General features: G+C 60.4%; 3 protein-coding genes across 3 annotated transcripts; 2 read left to right on the top strand and 1 right to left on the bottom strand.

Moving 5' to 3' along the window:
* Window positions 1–52: 52 nt before the first annotated feature.
* Window positions 53–2,527, top strand: PITHD1 (PITH domain containing 1). The gene is made up of 6 exons (XM_069875569.1): window positions 53–259; window positions 438–481; window positions 616–693; window positions 1,501–1,605; window positions 2,077–2,185; window positions 2,312–2,527. Exons 1-6 carry the CDS (start codon window positions 74–76, stop codon window positions 2,411–2,413), a joined length of 624 nt encoding a protein of 207 aa, XP_069731670.1. The 5' UTR covers window positions 53–73; the 3' UTR covers window positions 2,414–2,527.
* A 21-nt stretch (window positions 2,528–2,548) lies between these two features.
* LYPLA2 (lysophospholipase 2) lies at window positions 2,549–10,164 on the top strand. Its single transcript, XM_069875568.1, has 10 exons — window positions 2,549–2,649; window positions 3,823–3,927; window positions 4,724–4,755; window positions 5,340–5,405; window positions 6,158–6,205; window positions 6,384–6,454; window positions 6,732–6,805; window positions 6,969–7,070; window positions 7,442–7,618; window positions 7,839–10,164. The coding sequence occupies exons 2-10, from the start codon at window positions 3,850–3,852 to the stop codon at window positions 7,887–7,889; spliced, it is 699 nt and encodes a 232-aa protein (XP_069731669.1). The 5' UTR covers window positions 2,549–2,649; window positions 3,823–3,849; the 3' UTR covers window positions 7,890–10,164.
* Window positions 10,165–11,152: 988 nt separating this feature from the next.
* On the bottom strand, window positions 11,153–13,957 carry GALE (UDP-galactose-4-epimerase). Its single transcript, XM_069875567.1, has 10 exons — window positions 13,446–13,957; window positions 13,224–13,339; window positions 12,865–12,978; window positions 12,526–12,702; window positions 12,284–12,397; window positions 12,121–12,187; window positions 11,916–12,001; window positions 11,728–11,805; window positions 11,434–11,548; window positions 11,153–11,344 (listed from the first exon to the last, which is right to left on the bottom strand). The coding sequence occupies exons 1-10, from the start codon at window positions 13,564–13,566 to the stop codon at window positions 11,289–11,291; spliced, it is 1,044 nt and encodes a 347-aa protein (XP_069731668.1). The 5' UTR covers window positions 13,567–13,957; the 3' UTR covers window positions 11,153–11,288.
* Window positions 13,958–14,033: the final 76 nt, after the last annotated feature.

Here is a 14,033-nt window from a genome sequence, read left to right as displayed (position 1 = left end):
GGCGGGGTCAGGGGGAGGGGCCTCACGGTGGGGGCGGGGTCGCGGTGTGGGGGGCGGGGCCAGCGCCGCGGCCATGGCGCACGGTCCCGGTCGCTGCTGCTGCTGCCGGGAGGCGGCGGCGGCCGGCGGGGAGCGCGGCGCGGCCTGGGGCCTCTACCTGCGCATCGACCGGCAGCGGCTGCAGTGCCTCAACGAGCGCCGGGAGGGCAGCGGCGCCCTCGTCTTCCGCGCCTGGGAGCAACGCGGCGACCGCGCCCAGGTGGGGCCGGGGCAGACACCGGGCGGCGCGGGGGCGAGCGCGGCCGTGCGGGACCACCCCGTCCTGGAGCCCCCCTACCCCAGAGCACCTCGCCCCGGAGCCCCCCCTGCCCCAGAGCCCCGCTGAGGTCCCCGCCCCGCTGGCCCGGGCTGACCCGCTCTGTCTCCTCTCCCCGCAGTTCGTGGAAAGCGATGACGACGAGGAGCTGCTGTTCAACGTCCCGTGAGTTCCCCCCACGCTCCCGGGACTGCTCCCTGCCGCTGTGTCCAGGGCAGAAGCCCCGTCCCTGCGCACCCATGACCGGCGCTGGTCTGGGGAGAACAGAGTGGAAACGGCGCTCCTGCATCTCTCGGCAGGTTTACGGGCAACGTGAAGTTAAAAGGGGTGATGGTGATGGGAGAAGATGATGGAACGCACCCAGCGGAGATGAGGCTGTGAGTGAAATGAGCCTGAATTCACTGGAGCGCAAAGGGAGCTGCTGGTCAGGAACAGGGCTACGCGGCATGGGAGGGAGCAGTTACACCTCTGTCATTCCAAGGCCTCAGGAGGAGATGGAAACCCAGGCTGATCTGGGGAGCAGCATGGCTGCTTGCTGCCTTTCCCTGGAGAAACAAGGCTCTGGCTTTAGTGAGCAGTGGACGTTTGGTTGCAGAACCGGCACTAGCTGCCGGCTCAGCGGGTTGCGTGAGGCTTGGCAGGCGAGAGGGTTGTGCTCTGAGGGAATCTGAGGCCTGGGCAGGAGGGAAGGGCACGATTGATGGGGTGTCTGGCAGCCGAGTGAGGTTCGTCAGACTCCTGGCAGTGGTCTGGCCATGCAGAGCCATGTGTCTTGCTCTGGCTCCTGAAAGGAGAGATCTCTCCCAAAGCTGCCTTGTTTTGTGTATTAAATGAGAGCGTACCAAGCACTCTGCAGTTCTTGCTGTGAGGGAAGAAATGCATCTTCATCAAGCCCGTGTTTCCTGTGGTCTCCAGTGTGCTAGGGTTTGGGTTTTGTTATGGACCGCAGCATGCCAAGATCTCCATCTCTGTTTCCTGCTCTTCCTTGTTATCACATCAGCATGTTGAGTATTCTGGAACTGGATGATGCTTTGTGGTGGTGTTGGCGTTTTCTCCCCTAGACAACAAAGCAGCTCCAGGCTTTAAACATGGAGAAGAATCTGGGTAGTGCTGACGAATGGGAGGAAGCTAATTAGCTGAGCTGCATGTTAATAACTTCCTGGGTTTGCTCACTATCTTCACAGGTTCAAGAACATCCCTCACATGTCCTTCGATGACACAGCCAGGGAAGCAGAACAGACATTCAGCCTGAACCGGGATCTGACAGGCGAGCTGGAGTACCCCACCAAGTATGAGAGGCTCCATGTGCCTGAGAGCATAAGGGCTGCTCCCCCCATGCGCAGGCACCGCAATCCGTCCAGCCTGCTGGTGTGCTGCCCAATTTTAGGGAAGTGTTAGCAGAGGGCAGTCCCTTCCATTGCATCCCCAAGCTGCCCAGAGGAGAATTTGCCTCCCTGGCTTTTCAGGTGTGACCTCTGCTCTGAAGATGTCCTCCATGGAGCCAGGGAGTGCCTGTGTCCCAGGGCTTTTTGGGGTGCAGGATCACCTCGGTGTCGCGTCCCAGGTGACAGGTTGTTGCTGGCCCACTGACTGCAAGGGTGAGGGAAGCTGTTCCTCCCACACCCTCATCATTTGCTTCCAAAGACTGGGGCAAGAGCTACATACAGGGAGGGGCTCTGGAACCGTGCCAAAGAGGTGGCAGAGCAGCAGAGGGGCAGCTGGTACACGCAACTCTGGTTTCAGAGCGTGTTTTCTTTCAGAATTGCCCGTTTCTCCAGTGTTCACCACCTCTCCATCCACTTCCCGAGGAACTTTGGAGCAGAGACAACGAAGATTTTTTATATAGGTCTGAAAGGAGAGTGGACGGAGGTAGGTGAGAGGGAGATGAACGAGACTGTGCTTAACGGGCTTTAGCTCGTGGCGAGGGAGCGGAGGGAGGGGGTGTCTGTTCCGGGAGGGGCTGGGGCTCGGCGCTGACACGCGGTCCCCGTGCAGGCCCATCGCCACGAAGTCACCATCTGCAGCTACGAGGCGTCGCCGAACCCCGCGGATCACCGCTCGGAGCCGATCGCACCGCAGACCCCCTTCATCTCCTGACGGAGCGGCCGGGCCGCAGCGGCGGCGGGACCAGCCCCGGTTGTGCCCCGCGCGGTGCCCGCGGCCGCTCCTTTTCCCGCAATAAAAGCGCGCGCGGCCGCGGCTCCACTGTCAGTGTCGGGCGGGGCTGCGCCCCCGGCCCTGCGTCACTTCCGGTGCGCTCGCTGCTCGGACGGGACTTCCGGTCGGGGAGCGCCGGGGGAGCCGGGTGGAGCGCGCGCCGGGACCGCGGAGAGGTGGGGGCGGGAGGAACCACCGGGGCGGGGGGGGGACGAGGACCGGAGTGGGGGAGCCGCACCGGGCGGAACCACCGGGGCAGAGGTGGGAGAGGGGGGACGGGAACCGGGGCGGGACGGACGGGGGAGCGGCACCGGGCGGAACCACCGGGGCGGGGGAGGGGGGGCCGCCGGGAGGGCGGAGGGAGGAAGGGAGGTGGGGGAACCACTGGGGGTCGGCGCCGGGGCGGGGTCTCCGGGGGTCTCCGGGCTCCCGCGGTCTCCGCGTTGATCGGAGCGGGGAGGCTGGGTGCTTGGGGGCCCCGGGCCGTCGGGACCTACCGGGACGGAGCTGGCAGGAGCGGAGCGCGGTCCCCGGGCTGGCGGCAGCGCTGGAATTGTGGAATCGGAATAGTTTGGGTTGTAAGGAACCTCAAAGCCCATCGATTTCCACGCCCTGCCATGGGACACCTCCCGCTGGATCAGGCTGCCCGAGGCCCATCCGACCTGGCCTGGAACACCTGGAAACCGGCCTCGAGCTGCCGGTGGCGGGCCAGGAGCAAACCCTGCCGGGGCCCAGGAGGTGCAGGAGGCCGCGGCGCTGGGACGGCAGCTGCTGGCACAGAGCGACAAGGATGCGATCGCTGTGTGGGGGTGTCACCGGGCTGGGTCTCCGGACAGCAGCCGAATGCTCTGGTTTATCCCTAAACGGTCCTGTGAAAGAGGGCTGGATGTTTTATTAATGCTGTGAAGCCTGTGCTGCCACGTGCCGGTGTTTCCTGCTTCCCCGTCTGAGCAGATGTGGGTCAGGCTCCTCTGTGGCTCTGCTGGCGGCCGGGAAGGGATGCTGATGCTGCCCGGCCATGCTCTGCCCACGTCGTGTCAGTCACAGAAATAACTTTGGCTTTGAGGTGTAACAGAAAGAGCTAATTTTAACACTTCCAACACCCCACACATGCATCTCCTCTCGCACGCATGTGGTGCTGTGGTGTGGGAAGTGTTTGTTGCTTGCTTCCTGACTCTCCAGTGCTCCCAGACCAAGGACGGAGCAGGGCTGTCCCAAGGGCTTAAACATCAAAGCCTTCACATACTCTTTAATTTTCCCCCAGAGAGCTCGTCCCTCTGGAGCAAAGTGTTGCCAGGTGAGACAAAGGGAGTATTTCCCTGCCTTATCTTTGTCCCTCTGTCCTGCAGGTGCAGTGTCCGAGTCCCTCTCAGTGTATGTGTGGTAACAACATGTCTGTCCCCCTCCTTGCTGACGCAGTGACAGTCTCAGGGGCAGAGCGGGAGACTGCCGCGGTAAGGCTCAGTCCTTCCTGCCTCACCCACCTCTTTCCTTTTAGCAGTCTTGCAGATAAGGAGCTGCTTCTGTGGGGTTCAGAGGAGCCACAAGCAGACCTTGTGATCCCTCAGCTCCTCAGATGTCCATCTGGATGCATCAAGGGATTGCGGGTCCAGCAGGGTCTTTTCTTGCTGGGGAAAAGTAGCTGTGCTTTGGGCTGGGCTGTTTGTTTGTGGCGCTTGGTCCAACGTGGAAGCATGGACAGAGCCTTGCAGTGGGGCCTGACCTGCAGGGAAGTCAGTGGGAGTTGGATCCGATTTGGCTGGTTAGGTTTTTAAAGCAAATCCCCCAAAATAAATCCTCTGTCCTTCCCTGGGGCCCCTCAGGCTGCTCTCCCTCTGCTCAGCATCGCATAGGGGCTGCTTGGCCTTAGATGAAAGCCTGTAGGGGAGTGGGTGTTGTGAGTTCTTGGCCAGCTTGGCCTCTGCTCAGCATGGTGCCATGTCGATCTGTCGCTTCCTGCCCTGTGCTATGCTGGGCAGCCAAGGGGCTGGCAGCACTTGTGAGTCTGGCTGCGATAGCAGGCCCTGTGATGCAGTGACGATGATGATGATGTGCCTGTTCCACCCATCCGTCACATGCAGAGCTGCAGGGATGTGTCATTGGCATCAGATAATTTCTGCCTCTTTGAGTCTTCTCTAGTTAGTGACTAAGTGGCCTTTTACTGCGTCCCCACGAGCCCAGCCCTGCTCTCTCCCAGGCCCCTGGCTCTCACAACAGCTAATTCTTTTGGTTTTCTGCTTAATTTAACAGGTCATTTTTTTACATGGACTGGGAGACACAGGGTGAGTATTCCTGGAGCTGGCTCTGATGCATGCTGTGCTGAATGTGGGCCCATCCGATTCCCGCAGGCACCAGTGCTGCTCTCCCCAGGGGCGGCTCCAGTATTTGTCTGGGGCTTTGAACTCGCTCCGATGTCCGAGCCTGCACCGCCCTCACAAGGAATTGCCAGCCAGTCACTGTTGGCACTTGAATATTTATGATCCCAGCAGCCATGCAGCCCCCTGGCTCCCGTGGGCTTGGGTTTCTGCTTTTGTTAGGCAAGCAGATAAGCACTGCAGTTTTTCCAGTCTATGGGAGCTGGGTTCTGTCTACAGGACTGCGAGTCTGTAATGTGCAAGGCCACCTTAGAGAACAGCAAGAGACACAGCGGTAACAGAAGGCTTCTGCCTGCACAAGAGATTCTCCCTTGTGGATTGAGGCTGCCGGGGTGGGCAGGGCCTGGTAAAATAACGTTGGAGCAGGGGCAGTGGGCCAGCAGCCTTGGAAAAAACCTACCGGGGGAAATTTCCATGGGGGAAATCCCTTGCCTTTGCCAGCATGCTCCAGGGTGCTTGGGCAGGCCTTGACCTCCCTCCTCTCTTTGCAGGCACAGCTGGGCTGACGCGCTCTCCTCCATCCGCCTGCCCTACGTGAAGTACATTTGCCCTCATGCGTAAGTGCTGTCCTGGCGTCAGCAAGGACCCAGGGCAGGCTGTGATGCTGGTGTCCACTGCCAAGGCTGTTGGGTGCCCTGACCTACCTGTGGGGCTGTGTTCTGTGCTGACTGCCCTGCTATGGCCGTTTGTGCAGGGCCCCAGCCCTGTTTCTGCCTGCAGGCAGCTTGGTTCCCCACAAAGCTGATGAGCACGGGAGCTGCTGCTTTGAGTCTGTTTTCTCCCTCCTCCTCTTCTCCGTCTCTTCCCTGATGGCTGCAGTGAAAGTCAAAGGCACCAGAGCTCCTTTCCCGTCCCACTAATCAGGCAGGAGGAATGGAAAATGCTCACCCATGTGTCCCCAGTGTCGATAGCAGCCTGTTCAGGGGGACACTCACCGGGCTGGTTTAGCTCTGCTGCAGCAGCATCCCTGGCAGAAGGGCCTTGGCTTCCACGTGTCCCATCCCAGCAGCTCTGTCAGCATCTCCTGGCTTGGCAGCAGTAAACACAGGGATGCAGGTGCTCTCCTCCCTAGGCAGGCTGCTTGGCAACGCCCTGGAGCTGCCAACTCAGCTGAGATCACCTCAGGACTCAGGGTGATCCCTGGGGTCACCTTGCAGCCCCCAGGCTGGGCCTGGTGGCACTGGCCCGCTGCTATCCCTTGGGATTGGTGTCCTGTGGCTGCAGGCAGGAGGGACGGGCACCCTGTTCCCCTTGGCTCAGGTTTTCTTCTCTTGCACTTGAACCAAACCACTCAAACTTTTCTCCACAGGCCCCGGATTCCAGTGACCCTCAACATGAAGATGGTTATGCCCTCCTGGTCAGTGCTTTGGGCAGCAGGTGTGGGTGGTGGGGGCTTTGGGGACTGAGAGGGGTGGGCGGCACTGAAGAGCCAGAATCCAGTGCCTTGCAGGAGCTGGGGAAAGTGCAGAGCAACCCCGGCTCCCACTTCCCCAGGTGCTGGGAGAGGTTTGGGGCTGACCTTGTGCTTCTCCCAGGTTTGATCTGATGGGCTTGACTCCTGATGCACCTGAAGATGAAGCTGGGATCAAGAAAGCCGCAGAAAACAGTAAGAAGCTTTGGAGAGGGGGGAGTGCTGAGCTCCTGGATGCGTCTCCCTCGCTCGGGCAGGAGCAGATGCTTTCTTTCCACCTCTCCTTCCTTTCTGCTGTCCTGTGATATCAGCCCATCTTCTTCCTGGGTGAAGCCAAATGCGTTTGGTCCTGGGAACTTTGGCTTCTTTTTCTCCCTGACACGCTGAGTGTCGTGCGTGCACCCTCAGGGCTCAGGTCCTGCCCTTCAGCCCCCCCCGCCTCTCACTAACACGTTTCTCTGTCATTTTCCAGTTAAAGCAATTATTGAGCATGAGATGAAGAATGGGATCCCACCCAACCGCATCATCCTTGGTGGCTTCTCGCAGGTGAGCTGAGCTGTGGCAGAGCCAGCTGAGGGTTGGGTTCCCTTTTTCCTCTCCAAAGACACCCCTCAAAGCAAGCACCCATGGCAGGGAGGTGGGTGGGTGGTGGGTGTCCTGGGGCCATGGATGCTCTGTGGTCCTCAAGGACCTTCCTTCTCTGCTGCAGGGCGGTGCCTTGTCACTGTACACGGCTCTCACCTGCCAGCACCAGCTGGCTGGCATCGTGGCACTCAGCTGCTGGCTCCCGCTGCACAAGGCTTTCCCGCAGGTACCTGTGCTGTTGCCACCACGCGTGTCTGTGGGGGTGGATTTTCCCTTCCAGAATTTGCTGCAGTGTGAGCCTCGGGCTGGCTGGAGGCACAAGGGGCCTGTGGTGAGGGCTTAAACCTACACCCCTGCTCCTGGGGCAGATTGAGGGCACAGGAGACCCCAGGGCTCTGCCTCCACTCTGTCCGAGTGTCTGCTGCCCCAGGGCTGTGTGGGAGGCAGCATTTGGTGGCAGGTGCTGTGTGAGCAGCTCTCCCACCGCCCGCGTGAAGAGGGGAATTGCCCAGGAATGTGCATGGGGATGCAGAGAAAGCACCTGCCCTGTTTCCCACAGGGGGTCCCCTCTCCTGAGTGCTTCCTTCCTCACTGCAGGCAGCAAATAATGGCGTGAACAAGGATATTGCCATCCTGCAGTGCCACGGGGAGATGGACCCCATGATCCCCGTCCGCTTTGGGGCCCTCACTGCTGAGAAGCTGAAATCTGTCGTCACCCCCGCCAAGGTCCAGTTCAAAACCTACCCCGGTGTGATGCACAGTTCATGTCCTCAGGTCAGTGTGGGGGTGTAGAGAGGGAATGGGTCTGCCAGGGGTTGCTCTCGCTTTTAGAACTGACCCCGGCACAGTGGGTCAGGCAGGGCATGGAAATGGCCAAGTCCAGAAAATACGGGATGTGTTTATTCCCCAATTCGCTCAGGGAAGGCTGCGCAGCCTCAGGGCGGGGCACTGCCCTTGAGGAGACTTGGCATGATGGGCTCTGTACTCTCCACAGGAGATGATGGCGGTGAAGGAGTTCATTGAGAAGCTGCTGCCCCGGATCTAAGTGGAGCCAATCGAGACTGTTGCGGGGAAGGACACCAAGGTCGCAGTTGCTGATCTTACCCCCGTGACCCGTCCGCTACAAACAGAAGCCATGGCACCCACCGCACCTCCTGCCGCACCTCTGGCCCCTGCCTCTCCCCATCTCCTCATACCGTGTCCTCTTCATCAGGGGGTGCCCCATCTCTCCCTGCTGCTCTTGAAGCTGAGATCGGAGCTGTCTAAGGCAAGTCTTAGAGTGGCCTTTTCTCTCCTCTTGCTCCAAGCAAGTTTCCGTGGGGATCACCATCCCCTTGACTCCCCGTTCGGGCACCACAGTTTGTGGGTCTGGCACGGCATGGGGTTGTTGTTGGGACTGGTGTTTTCTATAACAGTATTAGGGGTGGGATGTGTCCCCGTGCGGCCGGAGGAGCGGTGTGGGCACAGGGCAGGGCAGGGGCATCCTCACTGGCCCCAAGCACGCTCTGCTTCTCCTCTGCCTTTGACCTGGCCTCTGCTCAGGTGACTCACAGAGTCACCTGAGTTGGGTTTTCATCAGAGCTCAGGAACCCGGGACTCTCCTGCGAGCAACTCAAGGCCCAGGGAGCAGCTCTGCTCTGGGCGGGTACCACGAAAGGTCACCCTGTCTCCCAGGGCTGGCAGAAAGGCATCCACGCAACTCCGGCACCATCTCGCATGGGGCGCCGGTTCTGTCGCACACGCACACTCCCCTGCTGGTTCACACCCAGCTCCAGCAGCCTCAGCCCTTGGCTTGTGGCAGCTCTGCCCTCAAGATAATCACCTCTTTCCTCCTCCTTCTCCTGTTGCTTTTACAATCTCCTCCTTAGCCTGGCAGGGGTCCCAGAGGCATCTCCCCCTCCCTCAGCCCGACTCTGTGCCCTGAGTCCCAAAGCGCTGCCATTTAAAGCCAGCGTCCAAGCAGCTTTGCCAGGGAACCTGCCCAGTGCTGGCCTGGTCCTTAACGTCTCTCTTGCTGCTACTTCTCATTCCCTTTGGACTCTGGCTGGCCCAAGGAGGGAGAGGAGAGTCTCCTGGCATAGCTCAAGGAAGCAAGTTTGCTCCCGGCCATCATCTCACCAGCGTGGAACACCCAGGTGCTGCTATGCCCCATCCTGTGAGGCAGTGCCGTGGTCTCCATGCTCCCCAGGGCCGAGTCTGGGTTCTGTCGGTCTCTCCATGTACAATCGCCTGTTTCCCCTGGGCTCCCTCATCTGGCGGGCTGGAGGCTGCAGCCGCGGGTTGTCCTCCTGGGTGGTGGCTGTGGGGCACGGCCCCGAATCTCCTCCATGGGTGAGCTGCTGGCCGCCCCTTCCCCCTCGCTGTTGAGCAGCGCTGCTGCCTGTCTCCTTGCCTCCTCCACGGGCTGAGCCCACTGCTCTGCTGGGCCTTCTAGGCCAGAGCTGCATGTGTCTTTTAAGGAAAACCACCACCAAACCCGCCCCCGTTGAGGATCGTTGCTCCCTGTCACGTTCTCTGGCTGCACGTGGGTCCATGCCCTGAGCACCCCTCGCCCCACAAAGCCCTTGCCCGTGGCTGGCCCTGCTGCACTGGGGCCAGTACTTCCCAAGGGCAAGGGCTGCTCCGGCGTGGGGGTGGTGCTTGGTGCTGCAGGGCTCTTCTCCCACCCTGCCCTTCGCACCTGGGATGTGCAAAGCAATAACCTGCTCTCTGGAGAGTCAGATCTGTCAGACCCATTCTTGGTTGGTTTCTTGGGTTGGGGTTTGGATTTTTTTTTTCCCCATTTTTGGAAGTCTCAAACCAGCAAACTTGCTGCTGGTGGTGGGGGGAGCCTGGCTCTTCCACTGCTTTAGGGGTTCAGTCCTGCTGTTCCTTCTACGTTTTCTGTTTGAAAGCTGCTGTGTCTTCCCCTCCATGCATTGGGCGGGTGGGGAGGCGAGAGGGGCCGTCTGGGATGGGAACACAGCTCCCTGCAGGTCACCAAGGGTTGGCAGACAGACAGACCGACCTATTTGACTGTGAACTGGAACTGTGTGCATGGCAGGGGCCAGCGGGGACTCGTGGCCATCTTTGGGGATGGCATGGGAGGCTGCGCTGGCCCCTTTGCAGAGCATTCCTGCTAACTTCCCACCTGAGCAGCACATGCCTGGCTGAGGCTGTGCTGAGGACCCGGGAGGGAGAATGGCTTCTCTCCATTCCTCAAAGAGCTTTTATTATTTCTTCTCTATCTCTTTTGTCTTCCTTGTAAATGTTTGGGGGTTTTGTGTGTGTGATCCACAGAGTCAGATACAAGGTTAAATAAATGGTAAACCTCTCCCAGAGCTGAACTGGTATCACTTGTGGCTGGGCAGGAAGCGCCGTCAGCACCTCTGTAACGGAGGTTCAGGGGAAGTGGATTAGAGCCAGGCCCCGGGGACGGCGGCACTGGTTGCACAGAAGCAGAACAGAGCTGCCACTGAGAAAGTAAGAAAGTTTATTTAAGAACAAATCAAAGGCTCAATTCATAATTTAGTAGCATAAGTTATTAATCCCACTGACAGCACACCAGGCTGACTGCATCATCACTGTCTACCGAACCTGTTAGAGCTGCCAGTAATAAATAGGACCAGTATTTGACAGCTGAGCAGAGCCTTCTCCTGGGCAGCCTTTGGCAATGTGATTACAGAAGCAGCTGCTACAGGCAACACGGGAGCAAAACCCGGCACCGTCAGCTCTAATGGCAACAGCGACTGCTCCAGCCTGGAAGAGCAAGGGGGAGATGAGGCTTGGACACCAAAACCAGAATGGGGGTAGGGGGGAGAGGAGCAGGCCCTGGCCGCCATCAGGGCCTTCTCCCAGTGCCGCTGGGCCGGAGAAATGAGCCATGGTGGCCTTGGGACGTGGCTGGTCCCTGTGGGAATGGGTATCCTAGGGGTTCCTGGGGCCCGAGGCCATGAGCTAGGTGCTCAACAGCGCTCCCTAGGCAGGAGGCAGCGTGTGCCCTGGCTAACCCTGAGACCAGGCACCTCCTGCTCCTAGAGCCAGGTGGGCTGGGGCCAGCTGCAGCAGGGAACAGGGAGGGTTCGCTGCAGTTTGTGCCCAACAGGACTTAATGTGGCCACTTCCCAGGGCACAGGGCAGTGGCTTCCCAGCAGTGGCTCCAGGGCCCAGCCTTCTCCCTGCTGGGGCTGCCACCACCCTGGTACATTCCCACAAGGGGACTTCGTGCCCTCACTGCCAAAGCTGGGCCCTGACTCTGCTTTGCCTTGTTTCTGCTCTATGAGATGCAAACAACCTGGGGGGATGAGGAGTGGAGAGGCTGGGGATGTGCCTGCCATCCTGCCCCACGCAAGAGGCAGGAGGTGCAACGGGAGTGGCACCCAGTACGATGATAGCCTCACTGGGGCCGCAAGGGAGGCTGGCCTGGAGCAGCACACAGCAGCCAGGTGAGCCTTTAGGCCATGGCTCAGTTCTTGCTGAAGCCCGTGGGATTCTGCAGCTGCCACCGCCACAGGTCCTCACCTGCAACAGGGAGAGAGCAGTGGTGAGGGGCAGGACAGGAGAGGGGCAGCCTGCGGCTCACAGGATGCTGGGGAGGGGGACACTCTTACACATCTTGTCCAGGCCAAAGGCAGCTTTCCAGCCCAGCTCACGCTCAGCCAGTGCTGGGTCAGCGTAGCATGAGGCCACATCTCCCTCCCGCCGGCCCGTGATCTTGTACTTGATCTGCAGGGAAAGCAGCACCGTGGGGTCTGGGGGCTCCTGGCCCTCATTGTATGGGGACTCATCCGAGACCTGGGAGCTGAAGGAGCAGTGGCAGCAGCTGCTATGGCAACGAGGGCTTGGGGTGGCGAGCAGGGGCCTGTGGGAGCAACTGGCCCTGTAGGCTGTAAGTCAGACCTCACCTCCCTCCCTGAGGCTCTCTCCATGGCCCGGATCATCTGCAGGACGGAGTAGCCAGTGCCTGTGCCCAGGTTGTAGATCTGGGAGGAGGAAAAGGGATGTGGGTCAGCTTCTTTTGCAAGAGCAGAAAGGCCAGGCTCCCCCTTTGGCTCCCCTGGCCCCACACACTGGACAACGGCCCCTTTGGTACCTTGCAGCCACAGTTCTCCTTCAGCTTCTTCAAAGCAGCAATGTGGCCCTTGGCCAAATCCACGATGTGGATGTAATCCCTGACGCCTATGGGGATAGAGATGGTGAGTGTAAAGCTCTCCTCCTCAGGGCACAGCCAGGCTGGGGAGCTGCGACAGCTGCTCCAGGGGATGGGGTGTTTCTGCTCTGCTCGTTCTGCAACGCACCTGTTCCATCATCCGTCTTGTAGTCATTCCCGAACACACTGAGGAATTCCTGGCGCCCCACTGCCACCTGCACAGAGGGACAAACCCAGAGCGCCCTGTCAGCCTGTGCCCCACACAGGCACTGTGAGCCCGGGGCTGCTGACCAGCTGCAGCAGGGCAGTACCTGCGCCACATAGGGCATGAGATTGTTTGGGATCCCCTGCGGATCTTCTCCAATCATGCCTGACTCGTGGGCACCGATGGGGTTGAAGTAACGCAGGAGAACAGCGTTCCAGTCCTGGAGAAAAACATCATGGGTGCCTGGGGAGGGTGTAGTGCTGTGCAGCACTGCCTGGTCACCCCAGCACATTCCACTGGAAAAAGACCTCAGTTCCCAGCCCCATGGGGCTTTGGGCAGCTCCTCACCCTCTCTGCTCTGCAGAGATCTTGAATCATCTCCTCGATGAAGTACTTGGATTTGCCATAAGGGTTGGTGCAGCCCCCAACGGGGTGCTTCTCATCCAGGGGCAGGTACTTGGGGTTGCCGTAGACAGTGGCAGAGCTGCTGAACACTATGTTCCTCACGCCATGGGCTTTCATGGTCTGGGGAGTAGGGAACAGCAGCCATTAAGCCAGTGAGCTCCGCGTCCTCCAGCTCCTGTCATGCAGGTACCACCGTGCCCCTGGGACCGAGCCTGGGCACAGGGAGTGGCCATCAGCCGGAAGGGCCCCGAGCACTGCACGCTGCCTCCCAGCTCTGCTCACCTCCAGCAGCCGAATGGTGCCAGTGAGGTTCACCCTGTAGTATTCCAGGGGCTTCTGCACAGACTCCCCCACAGCCTTCAGCCCCGCAAAGTGCATCACAGCCAAGAAACGGTGCTGCAGAAGGAGAGCAAACTTAGCATTAAGAGACAGAAGCTTCAGACAGAAACCAGTCAGAGTCTCCTCAGGAGTTCCACTCAGCCAGCCTGTGTGGTCTCACCAGCCCAGAGGAATATCTGCTGGCAGAGCATTCCCTCAGCACTGTTCTGGGGGCTCAGCTCCTGCCCAGTCCACCTCTCCCACCTGGCTCCCACCCCCAGCACAAACCCCTTGGAGCTCAGCAGGCCACCTTGGGCTCTCACCTTACTGAAGAGCTCCTGCAGCGCTGTCTCATCAGTGATATCCAGCTCTTGGAAGAGGATGGGCTGGCCCACAATCTGCTGCACACGCCGGAGGCTCTCGGGAAGCGCGTCTGCCCCTGTGGGGATGGAAGGGAGCGAAGCAGGTTGTGGGATAGCTGGAGGTCCTGGCACAGGCTGAGCGGGCAAGCCCTTTGCACGGGAAGGGATGGAGGCTTTCCGTACCTCGGATGGCATTGTGAAAGTTGTCTATGACCACAGGGACGTAGCCAGCCTCCACCAGCTCCAGCACACAGTGACTGCCTATGTAGCCAGCGCCGCCGGTCACCAGGATCTTCTCTGCCATGGTTCCCTGGGGGAGCAAAGGCGCTGAGTGCAGACGTGTCGGGAGCAGCCCGGGACAGCCACGGCAGCGGGAAGGGGCAGGCGGGTCTCGGCGCTGTCACGTCAGCGCTCCCTGCGGGCGCTCCCTGCGCCAGGACATCCGGCTGGGCGGGGCCTCCCGCACGCGGAGGCGTCACCGACACCTGCGCCCCAGGGAAAAACCCTCCTCCTGCCTGTTAAATCCAGGCGAGACCCTGCCGGCGCCCGCACCCCACAGCACAAACGCCTCAGGCCGACTCCTCCCTCGGCACAGGGGCGGGGGCTCCGCCGGTCTCCTCAGGGGCGCCAGTTCTGCCCTTTTTCCGCCGTTCCCCGTGTTTTCTCCAGCTCCGCCATCCCTACGAGGGCGAAGGGGAAGGACCGGCTCCCTCCCGGCTCCCCGCCCGCCGCTCTCCCGTGGGAACGCGCTACTCTCACTACGGGGCGGTG

This window comes from Phaenicophaeus curvirostris, chromosome 23 (genome assembly GCF_032191515.1).
Source record: "Phaenicophaeus curvirostris isolate KB17595 chromosome 23, BPBGC_Pcur_1.0, whole genome shotgun sequence".
Classification (NCBI taxonomy): Eukaryota; Metazoa; Chordata; class Aves; order Cuculiformes; family Cuculidae; genus Phaenicophaeus; species Phaenicophaeus curvirostris.
This window is presented reverse-complemented; position numbering and strand designations above follow the sequence as displayed.